Source organism: Paramisgurnus dabryanus, chromosome 8 (genome assembly GCF_030506205.2).
Source record: "Paramisgurnus dabryanus chromosome 8, PD_genome_1.1, whole genome shotgun sequence".
Classification (NCBI taxonomy): Eukaryota; Metazoa; Chordata; class Actinopteri; order Cypriniformes; family Cobitidae; genus Paramisgurnus; species Paramisgurnus dabryanus.
In genome coordinates, this window is record NC_133344.1 from 13,364,639 (window position 1) to 13,392,304 (window position 27,666).

Sequence of the window (27,666 nt, forward strand, 5' to 3'; positions counted from 1 at the left end):
TGAAGTGGTTCTCAATTTTTTCCAGCGTGCGGCCCCTATTGTGTACGGTGCATCTCTTCTTGGCCCCCCAAAGAAAATGACATAAAAAAATAAAATATCTCAAACTTAAAATGAATTAAACAAAACATATTCAATTATACAATGTAGTGCTGTTTGTGAGTAGCCTTATTTTTCTGAAGTTTAATTACACAGAATTTATGATAAATTAATGTATTTTATCAAATGTCATAAATCTGTGGTATGAGAACCACTGCCTTATTGTATACAGCTGGTTTCTTTTCTCAAGCAAGACAGAAACACCAACCTATTTATGTTGCTTCTGTTTTGGGTGATACGGTTGCTAAGGCCCAGAGAGTGAATGTAAGGCATGTTTTCACGTACTAACTTAGATATAACTCACACATATAAACATAGATAACCAGAGCAAACTGTTGTCTCCATCACACATAGACATGTTCAGTCATAAGCATGCTACTGTATATGTGATAAAACTTGATGCATTTTTATAGCTAAAATTTCATCAATTTCCCTCTGAAGGCCTTTATTAGCCCCCTGAAGCCGTGTGGATTACTTCTGCACTTTTTTGGGCTTGAAAGTCGTGGACCCTGTTTGTAACCGTTATAAAGCTTGTAAGAGCCCGGATATTTACTGAAATAACTCAAATTGTATTCGTCTGAAAGATGATGGACTTATGTATCTCAGATGGCTTTAGGGGTGAGTAAACCATGGAGTATTTTTAAACATTTTACTGATCTATCCCTTTAAAGCTTTGATGTATGGTATGAGATCTGCTGTTGAAAATCTGCTTATGAACGACTCATTGTGAAAAGTGTTTTGTGCATAAAAACAGCTACAAGAGTTTCTTAGATAACATTTTATTTTCACTAAATTGCTTCACAGGGTTTTCAATTAAAAAATGAGTTAATAGTTAAATTAAACATTTGTATTTGCTGCTGCGTGTTTAGCATTTACTGATGTTGAATGTTAGCAGATATGTTTAGTTTAGTAAAAAGTTTTCTAAAAAACATTACTGCACATTTTTTTCATGTGAATACATCATGAGTATTATATCAAAATTATAACTATATTCCCATGAAAGTGTTAGTCAGCTTTATGCAGGTATAAAACCATTAAAATCTTTGTGGTATTTCTAGAAAATAACAAACACTTGTATTACTGTCACAGCAAAAAGAAAATGCAAAATCTTGGAATTATGTCAATTTTTACTATATAAACATGTTAGATATATACATAACTAATTATAAAAATATTTTAATTTCCAGGAACTAGAACTCAAACAAGAGTGATGTACAGAACAACATTCATGTACCTCCTTCTGGTAAATTTGCTGGTTGCTCAACCATAATCTCTAATAAGATTTCACGTTTCTTAAAAAGACAATGATCTCAAGTCCGTATTTTACTGATATCTGAAAAAAATGTGTAACGTATAGAAGGAAAAGATACATTTTATGAGATATTTTGTTGTGAAATCTTGATACAAAAATAAGCACAATAAATATGTCTTATAAATATGTACAATAAAAATTATGCTATTTAATATAATAATGCACTTGCCTGTTGTAATCCTCATCTCCTGTACTGTTATTCCAGACAGCTCTTCCTTCAGACATCCTAGAACTAAAGAATAAAAAATCTTTGAATGAGACCCAAGACAAGATAAACACACACAAATATAGTCATGTTAGTTACCTGCGTCTCTTCTTGAATATGATAACTGCAGCGCAAAGCAGGAGCAGAAGTACGGGAGCTATAACACACGGCCCATAAATCTCCATTCCAACACCTTGAATTCCTGATGATAAAAATAAATTCACTGATCACAGACTCTTAGATACAGAAATGCAAACTACTTTTCAAAATATGCCACTTACTTCTGACACTCAGTTCAGTTGAACCATTAACCATCTTCACTTTATCACCCCAAAACTTTGCATTGCAAACAATTTCATCTATCTCTTCGTATCCGGTCGGGATAAAGGTCACAGTGGAGACTGTTTCCCAGACTCCTCCGCTCATGCTCCGGTGGCTGACTGTTTCTCGGGCAGTCGGGATGCTCCAGGTGATGCCGGGGGGATGAGAGGGACAGGTGTGCTTGACTGAGCATTTTACTGTGACGCGCGTCCCGGGCTCAATGTTTTCAGGAAGTGATGACACCACAGGAATGTCGGGTTGGGCTTTTTACAAAAGACACAAATATGTGATTATTTAACATATTTGGAATTTAAAAGTGCTTGCACATACTGTTTGTCATAAAAGTATTTGGAAACTGAAAAATGCACTGTATAAATGACATTTTGTAGATAACAAAATATTCAATGTCTGCAAAGAGTATTACTATTCTGGAGATATTCTGAAAAGTAATTTGATCTCAAATTGTGTTTTAGTGGACAAATTTATAATATCACTTGGTTTAATATTTTGTTTTGATATAATTTAATCACAGTCATGTAGTATTGTGTGTTTGTATATGTGTTTGTACCTCGCATCAGAATGAACACACAGCTGTTGTTAAATTTGTATTCGACTTCTTTTTCTGCTTGGAAACAGAACGGTCCATTCTCATGGTCTTGTACATCATCAATCTCGACCGTACAGTTTTGTTCATCTGGGTTTCCAAGCAGTCTTGTGCGGCCTCTAAAGTTGTCCGAGATGCGGCTCGGTCCGGTGTGGTACATGTAACCTTTTTTCGAGACCCAACGAGCTCGAATTTGCGCTGCAAGTACCTCTTCCATGTTAAAAGTGCAGGGTATCACCACACAGGAATGGGTTAATGCGGTGATCTTGGGTGCCACATCTGCCTCATACAGGACTTCAGCTAAGAAGGTGCATTATCAATATTACTACACATTTTAAATAAGTACACAGCAAAATCACCAGTGTTAAATTTTCAGCGATGGTGTTAAATACACAGTGTTGATGCTGTTTTAACACCATATGGTAATGAAATAACACTGCTAGGCCAGTATTATATCCACGACAGCGTCGGTGTAAAACAAGGGTGTTATCAGATATCACTCTAAAGCCGTCTTTCCACTGCACACAACATTCGGAAACGGCAGTCGGAGTTCGCCCCCTAGTGGCAGTCGTAATGAAGTTTCAGTTTAATCATATTAGAATGAAGCCTCTTGCGCTGGAATGAGCTTCTTTCCCATATACAATACCATGCTGGAATAAATAAATCAATGCAAATGAATGAAACAATAAACAGCTATGCATATATGACAAAGATTGCCAATATTTTTTTAAGAGAACATATAAAGACAAGATTAAAATAATAACGTACACTAATTAAATTAATAATGTATTACTTATCAGCAATCAAAAGTTTTTTTAAGGATTCAAGTGTTACTAATAAAGTTAAACCTTCACGCAACCCCTTTGCGACTATCCATAAGAAATGAATGATTTCCGGCTTACGGCCGTCATTTGTCGTGTGCATTGGAAAGGCAGCTTAGTGGTGTAAATCAAGCCACACCCCAACTTAACATATCAACAAGGGATTTTACTGCCATTTTCTTTCACAGGAGGTCTAAAGAGAGCAGGTAAATCAGTCTCATAATATTCACATGGTTTGGCTAAATTAAATTGTTATTTCTTTGTCTGACTCTACGCAGCCATAAGCCAAAAAACCTAAATAAGGTATTTATCCCATTTTATTTCCCCTTTATTCGTTACTTGGTTCAGTTTAATCAGAGCTACCTTGTGTATGTTGTTCCCTTGTTAATATAGTATAAAGTTAAACTGCTAGTATAAATCAGTTTTAACCAAGAAGGATTATATTAACAGGAGATATGAACGAAAGAATTGAACCCTGATAAAACGACGTGCACTAAAAATTGGAGGTATGAAATTTGTGTTTGTAAACCGCCATTAATTGAAAGCTCATTTATTCAGCATATGATGCTCGTTATGAGGTAATCATATAGATACTATAAGTTAATGAGGTTGTTTACATGCACGTGAGTGCACGGATAAGGGTTAATTATTACTGAAAAACACTGAGAAAACTGCATCGTCATGTGTTTTTCTAAGATGTATGCAAACAGGAGACATTCGCCAAACCAACACTTAATTGTTACCAAAACCTCACTATCATCATTTGTATGTATAGATTGCTGGATTTGATTTACTTGATGCAGTGTGTTTTGTAAGCTTTTCATGGCACTAGATGTCAGACAGATGCAAAGGGCAAATACATACGGAAGTGTAAAACATGTATGGCGAACATTTGTTTTTTACTGTGTCATTACCCTGATAGCACACATACAGTACATCTCAGAGACATCTATTTGATGTCTGCGTTTACATCTGCAAGACGTATTATTTAGATAATACTTCTACAATGATCGTAGCCTACGGCACTTTTCTGTGCTTACGCCCACGCTTTGTACATGAGGCCCCAGGTCTCTACGGTAGCATTTTTCGACAAGTAAGCACGTTTTGATAGAGCAGGGTGCAGCGGGTGCACGGCTTTGCCTCACAGGCAGCCGTTGTCGGCATCTTTGTACGAGGCTCCGCCGGTCCGCCCACTTTCAGCAGCCCCCTGCTGCGGTCCACGCTGTTGCACCTGTCTTGCAAGCAGTCTAACTTCATGAACTCTGATAAAAATCCTCTGCCAGCTACTGAACAAACTACTATCAGCTGTTTGTGAGGTTTCAGTGCATCTCTTGATGATGAGGAGGAGTTGTAATACTTTCACATTATCTGATTCAGACCGTCTCAGCAAAACTCAATTTAAACAGCGCAAGATGACTGCCTGTGGACGTTAATGATAGAAATTATTAAATTTCTGTTTTTATTCACACAATAAATATTTAAACTAGTTTTAATGAAAATTCATGTAGTTTTAGGAAAAGTCAGGGAGCAGCAAGGCTTTATGATTTATTTAAAGTTATGGACTATGCAAATTTCAAAACGGTCAAAATGACGCCGTGTTCGTTCTACACTGTAAAAAACAACCTATAGAATTTACTCAAAAAAATTGTTGTAACAATTTGCACTCACTTTGTTTGAGTAAATTATATCCTATATATTTGATTAAAAAGTACCTAAATTTAATTACTATGATAAAGTAAAAAAAATTAGGTAAGGTCTACCTATTTTTTTCATAACTAATTACTTATAAAAAAATGAATAACATTAACCCTATTGGTATTAAGGCACAGATCTATTAAATTATTATTAATAATGATAAGCCATTAAGAAACATTACATATTACTTATTCAGAGAGGGTTGAATAAGAAAATAGTCATGCACAAGATTGCATAAATTGCTTGCTTTATTGACCAAATAACATCCTGTAAACATTTAAAACTAATTATTGGACGTATAATAACCCCAATACATTTCAAGTGAAATACAACATATCATAGTTTTACATAAAGCTTCTTGAACATATTATTTCATAAAACAAAATAAACCAAGGCTTCATGAGATGTTAAAAACCATTAAAAGCAAGATTCCTAAATACTGTTCTTCACGTTATCATTAGAAAATTAAAGAAGACAATAATATGAGAGGAAAAACTGATCTCATTTACCTCAGTAGACTAGCATGCTATATCGATACAAACAAACATTTCAACTTCATTTAAAACTTATTAAGTGCAAAAATACAACTTCATATTATGCTATAACTCACAGTACACGTGCATAAAACATTGAACACTAACAAGAAGTACTTACATTCAATTTTAAGTGATTCAACTTCATATACAAGTCTCATATATAAAATATGAACTCCGAAATATTTTTTTGAACAGACATTAAAAAGCGAAAGGCAACGTTAAGTATATATCCGTAAATGATAATAATAATAATAATAATAAAATGGCTTCATAAATGGATTCCTTCTAAAACAAAACTCAATATATTAACAGATAAATGCAAGAAAACTTTTACAGTAATTATCTAGCATCGACAGCTTTACCGTTGTTTGTTTGTCTGCTCGACGCCCTCCCGTCTGTATCGTACATCAACCGTCCGCTGCTCTCTCTCGTCACGTGGCTTGCTCAAGTTCAACCACTCATATTGAGCAGCTCCGCTGTTCACGAGATTCAGACATGTAAATAATAATAATGGAAGTTAATATTTTAATCATCAATATGGATATTTATTCGTATTCGCAGGTGCAAGAACTGGGCGATGTTTCATTCAAAGCTAACCTGACTGACATATTCTAACCTATCAATCTGTCAACAACAGAGACAGAGAAGCACGCAAATGACTAAACTTCTGGTAGATTTTACAGTTAACCAACTTAACATTTCCATTCATGATGATATCAACAAGTTAAATAAAAACTTACCTGTCAACAAAACCGCAGTCCTCCCGCCGATATGATATGAAAAAATGGTGACTCGAGTCCCGCCTGGATGTTGATTCATGCGCACTTTGCGGTGCTAAGGCCAATATTTTGGGGTATATGTTACTTATTTTTTTAGCATTGCAGTTATTACTGTTAAAAATTGGATAGTACAGGTAGAATATACCCATTATTTTTTATTTTACTTGCTAGCTTATATACTTAATTAAATTATAACTAATTTTCATGGGTTAAATTTAACACCCTCCAGAGTAATTTTTTACAGTGTAGTGTTAAAAATAATTACCATAAGTTTAAATGTTGCGGTTAAAATGACTGCTGGTGGCCGTTCTAGTGTTAAAAGTGCATGATAAGGGAACTCAATTTTCTCCCCATGTTAGGTCAAGAAAACGCTGGAAAAAATAACTTTCTTACTTTGTATTTTTGTATTGTTTTGAGTAGAAATATCTAAAAATTCTTAAATTAAGATGCTTTTTCTTGATGAGCAAGTAAATGAGTCTAGTTTTAAGACAAATTAATACACAATTAAGGTGAAATTGTCCTTAAAACAAGCAAAATTATCTGCCAATGGGGTGAGAAAAAAATTGTGAAATAAGATTTCTTTTTTCTTAAACACTTAATTCAAGTAAAATTTTCTCACCCCATTGATAATCAAAATAACATAAAAGCGCATGATTTTATATAAATTAATATGAAAAGTGTCAAGGCTGTGTTGGGGGCCCTGTCAAGATTCTTTTCATGGGGCCCAAAGTCCTTAGCAGCGCCCCTGCCTGCATGACCACATGCAGCAATGGCAGAACTAAATACCAGGGCTGGTATGTATAAAACTTCTCAGAAATGCTCTTAAGAATAGTCTTAAGCTATGACTTAAGTGTAAAAAAATCTTAGTAAGGAGTAAAACCAGTCTGAGAATAGGAGACGTTTATAAAGAGGCTGAAACCAACTTTCAGTAAAGTGTAAGTAGACTCATTCTTAAGTGCTGCAAACTACTACAATGATTTCAACCTAAAATGGCCGCCCTTAACCTCTAAATCAGCCAATAAAATGCCGGCAACGGTACATTCACAGCAGCATGTGACACCATACATTCATGAATTTATGAAGACATTACAATTATATTAGTATTAAAATATATTAATTAAAATTTGCTTCAAGAAATGTTTAATAATATTACAAATAAGTACATTCATTTATTTTACACGATTTTGCACCATCTTGATTAAGTTTTTAACATGTTAATGAAATAGAAAACATAGTGCTATTTAAAAAAATAAGATGATGAATCACATCATTTTGATTTCACTCACAAGCTGTTTATAAGAAAATACTAAAGTTTGCAAACACTTAGATAAAAAATACTTTCATGATCAAGCCTGAACAAGATGATCAAGTTAAGTTGGATTTCTCCCCTTAAACACCATTGTAATTTTTTGCCATCTTTGTCACTTTCACCTTTGGCTTGCTCACTGCTAACATTATGTTTTGGGTCAGGGTTTTATACTCTATTAATATCACTTTACATGTAATGGTGTTATTGCAAGCTTGTACATACTTAACCTTTTTTTGGATTAATAATGCTATGTAGATTTTATTTTATGGTATTTTATTTACCTGTCATAAACTGTAAAACGTAAAAGCGACTCTACTTAAAAAACTTTTAACTTTAATTATTTCACTTAAAATGAGAAAATTTAAGTTGATAAAACATCATATTTTTAGGCCTTATCAATAATTTAATCCAACTTTAACTTTTTACAGTGTATATTATGCAAATGTTTATACCATTTAAGTATGCTGTCTTGATAATCCCATAAAATATCTTGGGACTGTCCAAGCACTTGAATAAGTTTGACTACATCTTATCCATTTTATTCTGTATAATATATTGTGTAATATAATATACATTGTATAAAAAACCCTATCCTCTTTATATTTCATAATGTTATATTAATTCCTATCTACTTTCTATATACTACTAAATTGTATTTACTGTAAAATTGCTGCTTTGCAACAATGCAACGAGAAATTTGTCATAAGTGCTATAGAAATACTGTCACGGTGATCCGTGTCATGTTTTGTTTGTCTCTCTGATTACGTCACCTGGACATTCACGGACTGATTCTTCACACCTGTTCCCTGTTTAGTGTTGTGTATATATACTGCTGTCTGTTTCTCACCTGTCGCCGGATCATTGTTATTGTCGTTGACTTCCATGTCTGTTCCTGTGTTCCTGTGTTATTTACCTGCCCGTTGTTTGCTACTCGTGTTTTGTTTCTCGTCTGTTATTAAATGTTATTTATTTCATGGTGAACCCTGCACTTGCGTCCTGATTCCTGTTCCCAGTCATGACAGAATGATCCGGCCAGACTGGACGCAGCGGGTTCACGGAGGGCGGCTCCCCCAGGAGTTTCGTCGAGGGGGAGTAGTGACATCGGGGTTCGTATTCCATCATCCCCGATGTCTCTTGGGGACCACCGTGAGCGATCGCTCGCTCCTGCGGGCCTGCGGGAGGAGGATCGGCCCAGGCGGTCCCCCAACGGTTGAGTCGTCGTCGACGGTCCCTCGGAGGACCACCATCCTGCTCGCAGGGGGATCCGGAACGGACCACGCCCGATCATTTCCCCGGGGTGGCTACCGTGAGAGGGTCTCCGTTTCCGCGAGGGGATGGGAGATGACTTCCGGGGGCAGCTGATCGTCGGCGATTCCCAGGAGGGGGGTAATTCGTCTGCCTCGGTTCTCGGAGCGATCGCTCCGGTTCTCCTGGCGCAGTCCGGCCTACTGTTCCTGTTGGTCTCATCCCGGCGGCTGCCGGCTTCGCCAGGGTCCCCAAGCCCTCCACCCCTCCCTTGGACTCTCGCTACCAGACTTTTGTGTTTGTTTTGTTTATGTGAGTGTCTGGTAGCCACTCGTAGAGGGAGGGGTCATGTCACGGTGATCCGTGTCATGTTTTGTTTGTCTCTCTGATTACGTCACCTGGACATTCACGGACTGATTCATCACACCTGTTCCCTGTTTAGTGTTGTGTATTTATACTGCTGTCTGTTTCTCACCTGTCGCCGGATCATTGTTATTGTCGTTGACTTCCATGTCTGTTCCTGTGTTCCTGTGTTATTTACCTGCCCGTTGTTTGCTACTCGTGTTTTGTTTCTCGTCTGTTATTAAATGTTATTTATTTCATGGTGAACCCTGCACTTGCGTCCTGATTCCTGTTCCCAGTCATGACAAATACATTTGAATTAAAGTAATTCTAACAAATTCTTTGTTGTAAAGTGCATGATCCTCCGCCTCTCTGCTGCCCTCTTGTTACTCTTAACTAGGTTAAGAGACCTCTCCAGCTCTCTTAAATAATTTAGGAGCTGAGACCTAGTCTTAACACTTAGGAGGCTTTATAAATCAAACTTATTCTTAAGTCTAGAAATAAGAGTAAAATGACGTCATTCTTAGAATTTTTTTACACACTTAAGACTAAAATATTACTCTGGGCAGCTTTATACATACGGGCCCAGGTTGGAATGTATTTAAGAAAAATGAAACATCTGTTGAAATTGAAATTACTTCTTTTTTTAATGGCTAAATCTTTAGCATTGTGATTTCTGCTTGCCAGTAAGGTCACTGCGCTGTGGTATAAGATAACTTTTATTTTCCATACTGTATTTTGTTTCTAATTGTAGTTAAGGTATTTAAATAAGCAGTGTTTTAAATGCGTAGTGTTGTGTGTATCAATGTAAATATCAAATGTGATTAGTTACTAGGGAAAGTAACTTTTAAGTTACTTTTATGTCTGCTTTTAAATATAAATATGAACAGTAGTGAACGGTCAAACAATAAAATGATAGGCCACAGTGGGTGTCACTCTTTTGTTAGTTTGGTTATGTACTTAGTAAAGTTTCTTATATGGATGGGCTATTTTACACGTTAGACTCTTTTTGTTCTTTCTTTGGACCATAATTAATACGAGGTGGCTGATGCAAAACTATGTATGATAATATAAGTAGCAAAAGCTTGTGTTTGAATTGAATGTGCATTGAAATAGACTTTTATTAGATTTAAAACTTAAATCAGTTCATGTTATCAACACTTTAGATGCCGTGCTGTGAATTAAAGGGTCAAGCTACGATCCTGAATCTTTCTGTGTCCATGTCTCCTCTTTAACACCACCCATGAACACATAACACAACACAGAGTAGCAGTGGCGGTGCTAGAGGCATGCAGAGAGAGACAGGAGAGGGTTACATAAACATAATGTAAATACATAACACCTACTTTTCTTGTTGATTATGTCTGGTTTGGCTTCATACTCTGAATAAAATAAGCAACAGAAAACAACATGAATGAGATGTGAAGAAATTACACATCATGCATTGCGTTTTTAAATTACTCACGTTTTACATGTAAGTCAACAGATGCTGTGATTTTGTGTCCAGAAAAGTTTGCAGTACAGATCAATTTCTTCCCATCATCTTTCTTTTCACCTAAAAATATTATGGTGACCAATGCAAACCCTTTAGGTTGTTTCTTTCCATATTTCACCGGCATGTTCTCATAGTTCCAGGATAGGATTGGAGGATTATTCTGGCAGGAATGGTGGACGGTACAATTGAAGTCCCTTGCAACACCCTCTGTGACATCTGCCTGTTTAGGCTCAATGGTTATACTGTAAGGAATACCTGAAGTAAAAAGCAGATTGGAAATTGTTGCAATTAAAACAATTCAAAACACTGTAACATTTTGCTGTACTTCAAGCTTTAAAGAAAGAATTCAGTTCTAATCTCTTAAAAACTTAACAAAACGAGCATATACCAAATTATTAATATAAGGGTGACTATTAGTATTTATCAGTGACCTAAACATTAACGCTTGCATTCATTTATTTGTTCACTCACATGCTGAATCTATGTTCGTTTTAGCTCTTGTTGTTATGCCTCCATAATGTGTTACAGTACACTCAATATCTGAGCGTTCAGCCTTCACAACACCGGTGCGTGTCAGAATGATTTTCCTTTGACCATTTTTTATTTCAACATCCACTATTTGATCAGATCCTTCAATACCGTTCAGAGTGATGTTTGGTTTGCTGTATGGACAGGTGTGTAAGGTAAAACATGTCACTGTAATGCTGTCACCGGTCCTTGCCCCTCCATTAATTTTGATGATGGGCTGCGACGGTTCTGCTACAAGGGCAAAAAGGTTAGAAATTACATTATTTACTCTTTAAAAGGACTGTTCTTCCTTATTATTACACGGCTCTCTGGAATGCTTGATTCTGATTGGTCAGTTGAGACATTTGCAGGTTCGTTCTTTTCAAATAATAACCGCTCCAAAGTAATAACGCATAGCCGGTACTACTTGTACGAGTAAAATCGCTCCGCGCCAATAAAGATCAATAAAGATTACTGTTTGGCGCCAATCTTGTGACAAACACTGGACAACCACGACAAGACACAGAGAGCTTACTGAGACTGAACTTGACAAAATAGAGCATGACAGCTACGAAGCCAACACACAAAAAAATACAGGATGGGCATTAAAACTTCTCAAAGACTGGCTAAAAGAGAAAAAAATGGAGACAGACAATTATGAAGCAGAGGATCTTAATAAGGTATTACGATCATTTTATGCATATGTGCAAAGTTTCGCGGAAGGATAAAAATGTTAATTTAAAACAAATATGCCAAAAAAAAATTCAAATTCATATTCATGTCCGTTTTTTTTCTTATATGACAAGTAGCCGTGTAATAAGCGGGATAATGTAGAGGCAGCCGGTAGTTATCGGGAAATAAGCCCCTTCAGTGTGATACAAGACCCTCCGCTTCGCGTCGGGTCCTGATCACACTGTCGGGGCTTATTTCCCGATAACTACCGGCTGCCTCTACATTATCCCTTACTTAAACCTTTATATTAAATTAATTATTTTAAAGAGCACCTTTGGTCCGATTCACGATTTTACATTTCCTTTGGTGTGTAGGTGTGTATTAGTACATGTTAACGATATGCAAAAGGTACAAACCCCAAAGTAAACGATGACGCGAGTTATTGTTTCCAACGTAAATCTCTTTTCCTGGACTACAAAAAACACACAGATTGTAGGCAACAGTTTACTTCCTGGGCCTGATGACATGGACAAGACCACAATTCCTCCCGCTTGGAATCACAGCCTGTAAGTTAACTTCTGTTAGCATTGCATTGTGAGCGAATCTTTCAAACATGGTAAGGAGCGTCACATTTCCACCTAACGTTAGAGGTATTCAGGCCAATCACAACGTACAGATTAGCTGGCCAATCAGGGACACAGCATTTATCAGATCGATGAGCTTTGTACAAAAAAAGTGTTTTGAGGAAAGTAGCATATCTGAAGCTACAAAAATGTGTGGTATGTGGAAAATAATGTGTTTTTTAAACCATAAACGACGTGAACACATTGTATTATACCAAATACACAAAATAACGTTTTTTTTTTAGGAATGAAATAGGTGCTCTTTAAATAGTCATTAGAGCATAAATTGTGACAAATTCACCCAGTTGCTCATAATAAGATAATGGCTATTGTTGTACCACTATCAACCTCAGCTGTTGATACAGTAATTACCAAAACTAAGTTAAATAAACAAAAGATTATATACGTACTGTCAACAAGAATCATGGAGGTGACATCAAAAAACCTGTAGGTGCTCTTTCCAACATTTTCTGGGTCAATCCATGCATATAATTTCTCTCCATGGTGGGACAGATCCACACTTTTGATCAGCAGACTGCAACTCCGTTTTGATGGGTTGCCGTATAAATCAGTTTTTCCTCTGAACTTGCCAATGACGTCATATGGATACCGGGGATCGTATACTAAAGGGTAGCCTTGAGAGACCCACTGATACCACACAACTCTATGTGGGTTAGTAGGTGGGTAGGATGTGTAGTAGAAAGAGCACGGTATAACCAGACAGGAACCTTTGAGGCCATGAATTTCCTTAGGCATTGTCACTTGCCATGCAAACGTCTCATACAGAAAAACAGCTATGAGGAAAATATTAGAGAATTGTAGTATTTATTGTTTTTTTAAATACACCAGAGCGACAGTTCAATAAAAGCTACTGGTGTCATGTTTAGAGTTTTATTATGAAAAACAGAAGAAAGGCACCATACCTTGAAAAAGTAAAGGAAGTAGTAAATTCATAACTTCAGGTCAAAATTATGCTCTTGTTTATAAAGAAAACAGAATGTTAATAACACTGATAAAACATGTACAGAAAATACAGCATAAAAACCACTCTAGCCAGGCATTGTCATTTCCAATTTTACTATTTTGTCATGTGCAAGTTGTGCTACCAGAAACTTTACTAGAGACCAAGCTAAGTTAACAAAATGACAAAATATTTGATAAATGTTTTAATGTATATCTAATCTAGAGGGCAACACAATAAAAAGGCACAAATGCTGTCACTGGCCTCAACAATACATATTGATACATTTAGGGTACATTTCAGTACCTAAATGGCATTTCTTAAAACCTTTTAAAGGATACCATCCCAGTTACCGCTTTTATATCTTGCAAAAAGTAAGAGCATTAGTATTTGCTATTTCTAAAATAATGATTCCTCAGGACTTAGAGGAATAGTCTACTCATTTTCAATATTAAAATATGTTATTACCTTAACTAAGAAGAGTTGATACATCCCTCTATCATCTTAGTGCGTGCACGTAAGCACTGGGGCGAGCTGCGACACTTTGATAGCATTTAGCTTAGCCCCATTCATTCAATGGTACCACTCAGAGATAAAGTTAGAAGTGACCAAACACATCAACGTTTTTCCTATTTAAGACGAGTAGTTAAACGACCAAGTTTGGTGGTACAAAATAAAACGTAGCGTTTTTCTAAGCGGATTTAAAAAAGGAACTATATTGTATGGCGGAATAGCACTTTTGGGAGTACTTCGACACGGCGCAGTAACACCCTCCCTCTCCCATTATGAGAGGGAGAAGGGGAGCGGATTTTTCAGGCGAGTCGAAGTACTCCCAAAAGTGCTGTTCCGCCATAAAATATAGTTCCTCTTTTAAATCCGCTTAGAAAAGTGCTACGTTTTATTTTGTACCACCAAACTTGGTCGTGTAACTACTCGTCTTAAATAGGAAAAACGTTGATGTGTTTGGTCACTTCTAACTTTATCTCTGAGTGGTACCATTGAATGAATGGGGCTAAGCTAAATGCTATCGAAGTGCCCCAGCGCTTACGTGCACGCACACAGATGATAGAGGGATGTATCAACTCTTCTTAGTTAAGGTAATAACATATTTTAATATTGAAAATGAGTAGACTATTCCTTTAAGCATGAATGCAGTCTCAGACAAATTCACACAAAAATGTATGTCTACTACTAGTGGAAGAAACTGAATTGTTGTCACTCAGGAGACTACAATATACAGGCATACATGCAAAATCTTCTATTAAAATAAAAAGAAAAGGTAACATACCTTATACCCTAATAATTCTCTGATCCTCTGATCAGTCCCCTACACAAGCAAATGGATAGAGAGTCAGTCTTTAAACACTGCAAAATAAAAGAAGTAAAAAAACAAGAAACCTTTAGAAAATGATGAAGTGTAGAACCTTAATTTCTCAGAATGTTTAATTTGATTCTTTAATGGCACCTATTATGCAAAAACCACTTTTACAAGGTATATGCACATAATGTGTGTTGGCAGCAGGGCCGTGCACAGGGGGGTGGCACAGTGACTAAAGCCACTGCCCCTCCGCCCTAATCGGCTGAGGTGTACCTCTCACCATCCGCCAACCACGGTCAAAGCATTCTGTTACTGCTTGCTAAAGATCCATTGTTTCCGGTAATCCACTTTATGATTTCTCACAATCTGTGTCCACTCTTCGAAGGGCAGATACGATAGTTTCTGAAGTTTGTTGCATTAACAGGTAGATTCATTGCATAATCTCAGTTGTTGAACTGCTGAATTAGTAATTTGGTAGTTTGTTTTTGAATTTCTGTCTGTAATGATTTGCTCTCGATCTTCTAAAAGTGCTAAAAACGTACTAAGCAAATAACAACAAAATAATGTACCCAATGAGATCTAATATAAATAACACCAACTTTGCTGTTGTTGGCACACTTTGCAGACAAAAATAAAAATAATAAAAAAACAATGTTTTCACAAAAAAAAAGAGTTTTGCAAACATTTTTGGGGTGGTTTCCCAGACAGAAATAGCTTAAGCCTGGACTAGGCCTTAGTTTAATTAGGAAATATAACTTGTTTTAACAAACATGCCTTAATAAAAACATTACTTCAGGCAAAACAAAGGGCACTGATGTATTTTAAGATATGTCAGTGCAAGATGTTCTCAGTTTTGATAGCTCTTACATTTATTTTAGTCTAGGACTAGTCTAATCCCTCGGTTACATATATTACCCTCGGTCCCTGAAGGAAGGGAATGGAGACGTCACATCGTGACCGAGGATTGGGAACCGCTTTGCGGCGACCTATCAGCTTCGAAAAACTATTTAAAATGGCAATGAACTTGGCATGCAGATATTTGCATCTGCCGGCGCCGCCCCGCGGCTTGGGTATTTTAAGAGAGGCAGGTGCAGTAATCAAATCAGCTTATTTTCACAGAGAAAGCAGAGCAACAGTGCCCGGCCGGTATCAGCAATGGAACAGCAAACTGTGGCAACGGGACGTGACGTCTCCTTTCCCGTCTTTCAGGGAATGAGGGTTACATACGTAACCGAGACGTTCCCTTTCAGTCTGTCACTACGACGTCACGTCGTAACCAACGAATTGGGAATCCCTACCAATACGCCACTGAAGCTGACCCTTCCAGTGCCTGCAAAAAACCTTCCGACTTACATGTTAAGAGACGGAACCTGGGCTTTACTGTAGAGAGGCCGGTCACTAAAAGTTCCTTAACCCACAATAGTGAACTAGCAACTGGGAAGCAAACCTGCCTGGACGGAGCCAAGAAACGCTGCAGAGCCAACCCTATAAGATATAACCCCTGGGTGGCGCTGGAGCCAGTAGGTCTATAAGTAAAATCTCTAAATATAACATACTAGAGCAGGGGTCGGCAAGTAACTTTGGCCACGGGCCAATATTTTTTTAGCCAATAGATTGCGGGCCATGTTCAGGTGTTTCTTTGTCTGTTTGCGCCCGCAATAGACCTATAATCATGGAACATGATGGGTCCGTGTATCATTCATTCAATTGTGTTTTTTTTTTTTTTTTTAACTATTTGTTTTTCCATTATTTATTTCCGGAACTAAAATGAATAAATGAATAACGATGGGTTTTCTGATTTTCTGATTGTGTGCTCAGAACAGAATTAATATTTTTTTTATTTAACACCTTTATACGCATATATCAATGAAATAATTTTAAACAGATCAAATACTATTGTGTTAACATATTACATATTAATTTTAATAAAGGTTTGAATAGCATTCATGCTCTCCTCTAAGTTTTATTTTCCGACCTGACGGGTCTGCACAATCTCGTTTCCAGAATCTCACATTCAAATGTCTCTAACGGAAAGAAAGAGATTAAGTAGCCTATAACAATTATAAATGCCATACAAAAATTATGTTTGTGCCAATATAAATATTATTTTAACAGTGTACTGTCAGCAAAGACAAAATGTCACAGAAAAAATAATGAAATATAAATAACATAAATTAAATAGGACAAAGCCTATCACTCAAATTTATAACAAACATAAACGGAAACCATATTCCCCTACTGACAAATGAAGTAGGCTATTTTCTGCCAAACTATTTCAAACATCTTGCACAAAAATAATTTTGTTGGCTGACAATGGTATCAGTACCAAACAGCTCCTTAAAGCTGACAGGTGGTCAGAATGAAGTGTGGATACGCTGTCAATAGATGTCGGGATCGCGCTATTGTCAGTCAGACCACCCGATTGTCAAGTCTTTCCAAAGTATAGGTACCACAGAGCAGTGCCGCTGCTAGCCATTTTGGTACCCTAAGCCTAATTCCTTCATAATGCCCCCCACCCCGACCCTGAGAAAAAAAACGTTTGTTTTTGCCAGTTTAATTTTTTATTACCAAACATATACCTTAATAGCAGAAAGTAAAATCTTCAGAGCTTTAGCCAACACACACTACACATTTGAAAGTGCAAACTTTTATAGAATAGCAAAATAGAAAAAAATTACCAAACTTAAATTATCAAAATAATCCAGACATGTTTTTCCCAAGTGCAATGTCACTTTAAAAAAATTACATTAAATAAACATCAATAAGTAAACAAGAATACTCAATATTCTTAAATAAAACAAAGATTCAGAGAACTAAGTGTCACAATGTTTGCTTCATATCATATATAATGACGTTTTATATTTATATATATTTAAGAGTCATGAATTGTTAGCCTACCATGTGCACTTACTGCTAACGTTAACTTTTACTGAGAAAGTATTAACTGTCACGTCAAAATAATCCAATAAACTACTGCTCAATATCTAAAGAAACGCAGTAAAGAAAGTAACAGCTGCGTCAGTTATTTGTAAAATGCATATGCATATGTAATGTTTTACAGTAAAATCTAAATTTAGCTTGCACTGAAGTTATAAATTATAACAACATAGTTTGCTAACAATGTCAGCACAAGTTCGAGGCGCATTACGATTAGCAGCAGCTGCAGCCCATGCACATATCCCTTTATTTAGGAATGATTAAACATGATGGACTTACCTGCAAGTGATGCACGGGTATCAACCCGCAGTTTTTTATTTTATTCCTGCTGTCTTTTCGGGGCTATTTCCAAAAATTGCCTACTGACTGGCCGTATCTCAATCCGAAGGATGCAGCCTGCGCGAGGTCGCATATGCAGTCTGCATACGTCATCAAGCCTGGTTTATTTCAGTTAACTGAACATTACATTAGCAAGTCATAAGCATGTTACAACAATTTACGATTAACTAAGAAAAATAGTCAACTTTATAATCATTAATATTACGAAATAAGAAAGTTTTGATGACGTTTGCAGCCTATAAATGCGACCTCTGGAGGCTGCAGCCTTCGGATTGAGAAACGGCCTCTGTAAAACTTCGTCAGGCGCCCGCGCGATCAACCGGCACGGACCATCAAAGGCTGGGGGGCATACTTTCTAGACTAGAGCATTTAAATGATCTCGTTCCCCCCTTTTTGTAACATATACATGGATAAATGTGCCTAATAATATTTCTATAGGCTTAATTAAATAATATCAGAATTATAATTTTTTTCATTAGGCTATTTTTGGTGCCCCCTCAGCACCTGATGCCCTACGCACAGCGCGTAATGCGCGTTATGGGAGCGGTGGGGCTGCCACAGAGTTCCGACCGCTACCGTCTTTATATTTTAAAATTTCATCTCGCGCCGAATGAATCCTTTTGGGCGTTTCATACAGTGTGCAGCGGGGAATCGCCGCGCGGTTACTGCTTTTGTCAAGTAGGCTAGTGGAATGGTTTTGTGCAGCATTTAGTGCAACTATTTTTATTAGGTAATACATATTATTTATCAGTCTGTTACCCGAATAAATGTGACCAGTCACGGAAAGTAGTGACACAAGTTGGATCTGGGGCATTTTGAGTTAGTTACAGATTCTGAAAGTGCAGTTTCTAAGCTTTCTAAGCTTCGTTTACAGTCTGGGGAGACGCACGCTATAAGTTTGAAAAAAAAAATAGCAAACATGTCTGAGGAACAGGGCAGCCGCGTCACTACAGTCACGTGACTTCCCGCTCGAGCCGGAAGAGAAGACAATGCTGAATAAAGTCGTAATTCTTGCTATTTTTGGACCAAACTGTATTTTCAATGCTTCAACACATTCTTACTGACCCACTGATGTTACATGGACTACTTTGATGATGTTTTATTACCTTTCTGGACATGGAAACCGTACATAGATTTTCAATGGAGGAAACAGAAAGCTCTCGGACTAAATCTAAAGTTAAAACATCTTAAACTGTGTTCCGAAGATGAACGGAGGTCTTCCGAGTTTAGAACGACATAAGGGTAAGTCATTAATGACATTATTTTCAGTTTTGGGCGAACTATCCTTATTTAGTAGTCACGCTGTTCCCTTTGGGGGCGGAGGCGAAAACACAAGCTTATACAGTATGTAAATATACACACAGACAATCACGCCCCCCGCTGCACGCAAGAATCTCCGGAAAAACAAGCCGATTTCAACTGCAAAATGTACGCTTTTAAATATACATAAACTGCTATCTCAAACATGGAGAGGCTTCTTCGTGATCTCAACTAACAGATTCTGCAATAAACCGAAAATCACAAATTTGGAAAAAAAAACTTTTTTTCTCATTTTCTCGAAACTTGTGCTGCCGACTTGTGTCACTGGTTTCCGTGACGGGTCACAAATAATAATGAAAAAAGTTCAAAAGTCGGACTGTAAGCGAATGAGACTTACAGGAGAGCATGGTTGCTTTTCAAACCCTTATTAAATGGCTGTAATCTGTTACCACTATAGTAATTGATCTGTTTAAAATTATTTCATTGGTATATGTCTGCTAGGGTGTTAAATAAAAATTTGTCTAAACCGGTTTCCTTCATTTTTTCTATTTTTGATCTGAGCGCACAATCAGAAAATTGGAAAACGCGTCGTAATTCGTTTTTTCATTTTAATTCAGGAATTAAATAATAGAAAACAAGTCGTTTTTCTTTATTTTCTTTTTGGTTTTAATTTGAAAAAAAAAACGATTGAAGGAATGATACACTATTTGTAAACTGTTATTGTCAAATAAAAATAGCCTGATTTAAAAAAATGTATTTCCAAATAAAACCAATATTTTTTTATTTAATTAAAAAAAAATGATTGAAGGAATGATACACTATTTGTAAACTGTTATTGTCAAATAAAAATAGCCTGATTTTAAAAAAAAATGTTTTTCCAAAATAATCCAGCGGGCCAGAAAATATTGCTGGTGGGCCAGTTTTGGCCCGCAGGCCGCCTGTTGCCGACCCCTGTACTAGAGAGATGCAGAGCGAGCTCTGCTAAGGGAAAAGGGGTAGATTAGCTCCACGGAAATACACACATAGGGAAGCTCAAGGGGGCACTATACAGGGGCCTAGCCAAACACAGGTTTTCAGGAATGCAGCTAGTGAGAGGCTGAGTGCCGATGCTCTGCAACATCAGCCCACAAGGCGGGGGAGGAGAACAAAAACTGTTTTTGTGACGTTTTTGCTCTAAAGACCTTCCATAGTGGTGCAAATGTGCTGCACCAAAACGGAGGCTGCAAGCTGACACATGAGCCGACCGTCGGTGTTTTCACTGGTTTGAAGAAAGAACCCGAGAGGATACCTGCTCGATACGAACACTATATCTAGTGAACGTGTTTGGTGTCGCCCAATCAGCAGCTCTACAAATGTCTGTTAGCGAGGAACCACGAGCCAATGTCCAAGATGATGCCATACTTCTGGTAGAATTTGCACGCAGATTAAACGGGCAAGGAATACCCTGCTTTTCATATGCAAGGGTAATAGTGTCTACAATCCAATGGGACATCATCTGCTTGGTGACAGCTTCTCCTTTCTGCTGACCACCTTAACAGACAAAGAGCTGCTCTGAAGTTCTAAAGCTTTGAGTTCGATCCACATACACACATAGTGCATGAACAGGACATAACAAAGCCATGGCTGGGTCTGCCTCCTCCAAAGGCAGCGCTTGCAAGTTCCCCACCTGATCTTTAAACTGAGTAGTGGGTTTAGGCACGTAGCCAGACCTGGGTCTCAGAGTAATGCTGGATTCAGCAGGTTTAAACTGAAGGCACGAATCGTTGACAGAAAATGCCCTATCCTTTTGACAGAAGCCAATGTGAGAAGAGTTAGAGTTTTCATTGTAAGAAACGTAACACTCACAGAGTATAGAGGCTCAAATGGGGCGTCATATAAGACTTTCAGCACCACGGACAGGTCCCAAGGAGGAATAGAGGGAGGGCGCGAAGGATTCAGCCTCCGAGCACCTCTTAGAAACCTAATGACCAGATTGTGCTGACCCACTAATGTACCGTTTATCGGCGCGCGGTGAGTGGATATCACCGCAATATCTACTTTAATAGTAGAAGGTGACAGCCTTTTCTCTAGACGTTGCTGGAGACGCAGCACGACTCTGATGGGGCATTCTCAAGGGTCTTCTCGTTGAGAAGTACACCATTCAACAAACAGGTTCCATTTAAGCGTGTAAGCCTGTCTCGTAAACGGTTCTCGCGCAGCAAAAATAGTGTTAGATACCGCTTGCGGTAAATCACTTAGAACCTCCTTGTCCTGTCCAGTGACCATACGTGGAGGTTCCAGAGATCGGGACGAGAGTGCCATAATGTACCCCCTTCTTAAAAAAGAAGGTCCTTCCTCAGGGAAATCTTCCAGGGAGGGGCTGTCACGAGGAGCATGAGTTCTGGAAACCAATTCCTGGTTGTCCATTACGGTGCAACTAACAGAATGCTCTCCTCGTCCTCCCTGATTTTGCACAGCGTCGGTACAATAAGGCTCACTGCCTATTTGTGCATCCCATGCGGCCAGCTGTGCGCCAGCGCCTCCACGCCGAGCATTCTCTTGGTCAATGAATAAAACAGGCGACAATGGGTAGTCTCTGGAGAGGCAAACTGGGGGTGGAGTCCCCACTTGCTGGGGCGTGCTGCTCATGAAAGCTGTGTCCTGAGATATAAATGGCACAAAGACTCCAGATGAGGAGATGACCGGCGAGATGCGACAGGTGGCGAGAGCGTAGACTGCCTTGGTGATTTGATATACGCAACAGCCGCAATATTGTCGATGCGAACTAATACATCTTTGCCTCGGAGCTCGTTGCTGAAGCGGACGAGAGCAAGATACACAGCCCACAACTCGAGGCAGTTTATGTGCCATTGCAGCTGGGGTGATGTCCAAACCCCCGTGGCTGCAAGCCTGTCGTACGTGGCCCTCCACCCCGTGTTGGAGGCATCCGTGCACACAATGGCACGCCTCAACAACAAAATTGAAACAAAGCAACAGTCAGAAAGAGCATCATGATAAACATGCTAAGTCCAGATATTTTGAAGTGGGAGACGCCGTGTATACCAGGAATTTTGGTTATGGACCAAAATGGGTGCAGGGAGAAATTACAGAGATCACAGGACCTGAATCATACAGAGTGGTACATCGTCATGTCGACCAGTTGTTCAGTCGGCAACAGAAAGAAGTTTCAAATTCTGAAATTGTTTCCCAAGCTGATATTCTGGATCAACCACAAGAGCTTGTAGAAACTGCACATTCTGATGCCACAGATTCAGAACAAATGGTTACAAAACCTGAGTTGGTTGATACTGAAGAGACAAAGCAGCCTGAAAGTTCACAAACAGGATGTGTGAGACGTTCAGTAAGAGAAAGAAAAGCACCAGTATATCTCAAAGACTTTGTGAAATCATATCACTGATAATTGAAAAAATGAAAACATTTCAAAATAAGGTGTTGAGATGTGTCATAAAGTTATGTTACTGTTGTTTATAATACATTTCTATACATTTCTATGTTGGGAATTATTAAAGTGGATGTTTTCAAGTTAAGGGGGAAGGGTGTTATGTGTTATAACTAAGAATGACCAGTAGAGGTCAGTGGCAGTATGTATGAGTATGTCATGCACTGGCAAATAAGTACACAGTGTGTATGTTAGAGGCAGCACAAAGCTGTGCGTGTCTGTGTTGTGTTGCTATTACTTATATAAAGTTAAGTTATAAACGAAATGACGTCTCTGTTCTTGAATGTAAGATACAACACTTTACAGCCTTGCCTTGCCTTATTGACACACCTGAGACTTATAGACTCTAAAATTGGCTAGGTTACTTTTGACCCATAGTGGGTAAATATTGGACAGAACACACCACTGGGTTAAAATTGACCCAATGCTGGGTGGTTTTAACCCAACTGCTGGGTTATTATACTCCATGGTTGCATAACATCAACCCACAATTGGGTCATTTTTAACCCAGCACAAGGCAATGAACCCAGCATGTCCAATATTTATCCCTTATGGGTCAAAAATAATCCAGCTATTTTTCTTATTAAAGAGAGAACTTTATTAATCCTGATAGGGAAACTGGTTTGCCACCAACACAGATAACACACAGATAAATACGTTTGCATTTAGAGACTATTAAAAACCTGATTAAGAACCAATGCAAGAACAAAACTGCTGCAGGAGCACAAGACCTTCTCAATCGCTCACTGAAAAAGCTTCTGAGCCCGTTAAAAACATTGTGTAGTGGAAGGCCTTCAAACTATCAATTTCGACCTCATCTTCTTCTCCAAAATGACCTCAAGTGAGTCTGGGGTAAGACCAATAGCTGAACCTCTCTTGTTCAGCTTATCCTATTTTTGTTATTAACAGATAAGTCCCCCCCCCAACAAAGTACAGCATAAAAAAAGACACTAACTAAGATCCCTTGATAAAAAAAAACGTCTAAAGCCAGTGGTGGACAGTAACGAAGTAAATGTAATTCGTTACTGTACTTAAGTAGTTTTTTCGCATATCTGTACTTCAAGTACTTTTATTTTGGGAGACTTTTACTTTACTACATTTTAAAGTCAAATATTACTTTTTACTCTACTACATTTTGAAAAATCGGTCGTTCCTTTTTATTTATCAGTAGATAAAAAACGTAACTGGGCAAACTAAGATGCACGTGTGACGCGTCAAATTGCCAATCAGGGTACAGCACGCGTTTCATTTTGAACTTGTTTTGGTTGCTGCGGTGGTTCATGTAAGCGGTGCGAGTGCAGCAGCCAGCCAGCGTATCATTTGGAAAATGAAACTGCATTCATAAACAACGGAGGAAATAACTGACTCGCCACAACAACAATGGCCTTATTTACAAGAGTTTTTTTAAGTCACTGAATAAAAGAACGAGTCCTTTGTGTCTTCTCTGCCTGCCTTGAAACTGTGCTATTTCTGTTTACAAGAATACTGCTTCAAATCTAAGGAAACACGTAGAGGTAAGCCATTTTCATCCTGTTTATATTTTTAAATGAGCAATCTTAACAGCAGATTGCAGAAAACTGTTTCATTGTGTTGTTAAAATATCATGCATGTTAGCTATGCAGGTTGGAGCTATTTTTAGCCGTAGAGTTAGCTGTATAGTTAGCTGTTTCACTTAAGTTCGTTGTATTTGAAGTTCAGTCCTCTGTTATTGTGAAATGACAATTACTGTTGTAAAATATAAATTACATTTCGACTAGCCATGCAGTGTATGATGCTTAAACAGGCAGGTGGATTGGAGTGCTTCTTATTAACTGAGATTGTTATTTTCAAAAGTTTTGAAGAGACTGATTTCTAGATATGTTTTTAATGTTTTGATTTTTTTCTTTTGCAGAGAAAGCATGGTAGCCAACATTAAGAGGTTTGTTGCTGTAACATCATCAAGGAATCAATCGTCTGTTGTCACACGCCAGCAGCGCACTCCCAAAACAGTTCTTAGGATAGAAACCAAGGTTTCCTCAACACCACCAGAGCACGCAGACAACGATGCATGACTTTGATTGCAGACCTCCTTAGAAATTTATTAAAGAAACCACCGATGTGATGTCTGTCTAGACAAACACATGATGGCTCCTCAGGTCTAGAAGGAAATGGGAGTCCAACCCATACCACCATCATTCCAAGGCAATTTCAGTGCCATTGCAGATGATGAGTTTCAGCAATTTTGGCTTTCCATAATCGCAACAATCTGTGAGGGACGCGTCTGTTGTCAACGTCACACATCGACAACGCACACCCAACACAGGACCTTGAGGCAGAAGCCATGGCTTTCTTCCTGTTACCAGAGCACGCAAACAACGATGCGTGACTTTGATCACGCGAGACGGATTTCCCCTCGGGGAAAACCCTCCCATGTTGAATAAAGACATAAGCTCTAATGTAAGGAATCAGTCCTCGGATCTGATTAAATCACAATCTGTCTCAGTCACAGCATAGGACTGATCTGCATCACTGAAAAATTACAAATCCCTCCTTTTTGAAACAATAAAGCAATGGCTGTAGGTCATCATTTCTCTCATGTGGAGGTTCTACAGCCTTCTGCACAAGAACGTATACATGCTACACACTGGAGCCGGCTGTATGCAGTTCCACCAGTGTAGGTGAAGGTTAATTGTGGCTGCCTGTGGTACTATGCACAGCAGTGAGTGTGCCCTGCGAGGGCACTGAAGAAAAGCAGGCACCATAAATGAGGTATGAGCTGCTTCGCTTCAATTCAATAAGAAATAATCAGTGCCACGAACGAAGACGTTACCCGCCTCAGCGGATGATGGTCTTGAATCGTAACACACAAGATCAATGGCTGTTTCTCAATTCTAAGAAAGCAAAGAACAGACTTGCGTTCTCGTGGAGATTGGTCTTGCCAGGCGACCTCGGAAGAACGAACTCAGAAGGTCGCGAGAACACAGAACGCACTTATGAGAATTGAGATGTGTGCGATCTTCCTACTGGTCACGTGACCTCCCCAGATTTCAGCGCGCAAGTCTGCACTCGATGCATCCTCGATATCAAGAACACATCCGGGTATTTTCATGCGTCCTCTGTACTTGCGTTCTTGAGAATTGGAATTGAACTTCGACTGTTAATGACGTAGAGCGAGGACACAAGGACGCAAGATCGCTGAAGAACGCATATTGAGAAACAACCATTATCTTGACTTATGGCGCACCAGCGGCCGATCAGGAGAATAAATGCTGTGCATAGCTGTACAAGCAACACACAGCATAGACACAAAATCACTGTTTGACACAGCTCATGCAGGCTGTGACAGGCAGATATACATACATAGCCTACACATACAGGTGTAGAAAACGTAAAAATATTATTATCATTATTAAGACACGTATACATGTGTATCCTTGTCTGTGATATCGTGCCGACAAGGAGATACACATACTTGAACTGATTCTTATTTTCAGAGTTATGCAAACGTACACGCAGTCACTTGCTGAGGCACTAAAAGTGAGTGTGTTTGTGTGGGATGCCTTCTTATACCCCTGGTCCGCACGGCATCCAGCCTATATCCAATCATCAAATTATTGATTATGTGTTAAGTGCTTCAGATCAGTCACGCCGAGGCGTTCCCCAAAGCGTTGCTATGCCGACGCAGCTCGAGTTCCTCGAAAGGGAACTGCATATCCCTAAAATCATTAATGATGCAGTGGAGCAAAAAATTTAAGAGCTTCACAGCATTCATATCATTAAAATGAGAATAGTTTGAAGCCCCAAATGTGTATGATGTACTCACTACAGGATGAATGTCTTAACAGAACTAATGGAACAGGGGGAATGAATGTAGAAAATATTCCATAATTGTATCACGATTTGACATTTGGATAAATGTATGTTTCGGCAAAAAGGATATTGTCAGACAATTTCACAATAAAGTTAACAAGGAAAACCTGTGAAAAGACTATAACTTTTTCCTCTGATTCAGCCTTGTGACAAAACAAACCACTGCTGAATATTTTTGGATATGTGGGAGAAATGCCTTAAGAACTACACTCCTCCGGTTACTGGAAAGGCTTGTGTGCAAGAGTTAAATTAACATAGGCCATTAGTGTTTTTAATTTGATAATTAATAAACCTGATGAGCCCATTAAACCCTGAAATGTCAATCATAGAGTATAAAGAGCATATCAAATTCCCAGTCCATTTATGATTGGATAGATTGTATTGATCAGCCAATGGGAATACCAAATTAAGTTAAAGTCAGAAGCGAAATCAAATCTGGATTTGAATTCACGCTGGTTTGGATAACACCTAACAAAACAATCTGAATGGATTAACCATCTCTATTACAATCAGAATCAATTCATTAACTATACAGTAGTGATGATGAAATGAACCTGAGAGAAGAAGTAAAATTTAATGCTGGTACTGATTTGAAAATTGATAACTGGTTTGCTTCTGTCTATGGTTCCTGGGGAGCTTGCCGGACCAAAATCGCTATTTCATTTAATCTTGTACTTACTGTTTTTTCTTTTGCTCTTTTGTTGTGTTCTGCTTATTCTCAGGTCTGTGGTGGGTAAAGCAACTATAAAGCAGATGACGGTGCAAACAGGACTAAGTCTGTGCCAAAGTCCATGATGGCCTAATGCTAAACATAGAAACTGCACCATTAGCTGACACTACACCACCACCGGACTATACTTATAAAACTATGAATTAAAATGTATAAATATTTTTGTTTCTTTATTTCTCATCTTTTTGTGACATCAGAAAGGGAGCAAGATTGTGATTGTATTTATTTTTATTCCTCTTAACTTTAGTTATAAATCATTAGTCCTGAGTAG

At 38.2% G+C, this 27,666-nt stretch overlaps 1 protein-coding gene across 1 annotated transcript in view; it reads right to left on the minus strand.

The window, feature by feature from the left end:
- Positions 1-868: 868 nt before the first annotated feature.
- Positions 869-27,666, minus strand: part of LOC135770764 (uncharacterized) — a 49,895-nt gene continuing 23,097 nt past the window's right edge. Inside the window, exons 2-12 of the mRNA XM_065280554.1 lie at positions 14,812-14,888; positions 13,486-13,538; positions 12,973-13,356; positions 11,232-11,519; positions 10,731-11,015; positions 10,612-10,647; positions 2,503-2,838; positions 1,895-2,197; positions 1,713-1,815; positions 1,578-1,640; positions 869-1,429 (exon numbers count right to left, since the gene is read on the minus strand). Coding sequence (XP_065136626.1) covers positions 1,420-1,429; positions 1,578-1,640; positions 1,713-1,815; positions 1,895-2,197; positions 2,503-2,838; positions 10,612-10,647; positions 10,731-11,015; positions 11,232-11,519; positions 12,973-13,356; positions 13,486-13,516 — 1,839 coding nt within the window. The 5' untranslated portion in view covers positions 13,517-13,538; positions 14,812-14,888 and the 3' untranslated portion in view covers positions 869-1,419. The remainder of the gene's footprint in view (positions 1,430-1,577; positions 1,641-1,712; positions 1,816-1,894; positions 2,198-2,502; positions 2,839-10,611; positions 10,648-10,730; positions 11,016-11,231; positions 11,520-12,972; positions 13,357-13,485; positions 13,539-14,811; positions 14,889-27,666) is intronic.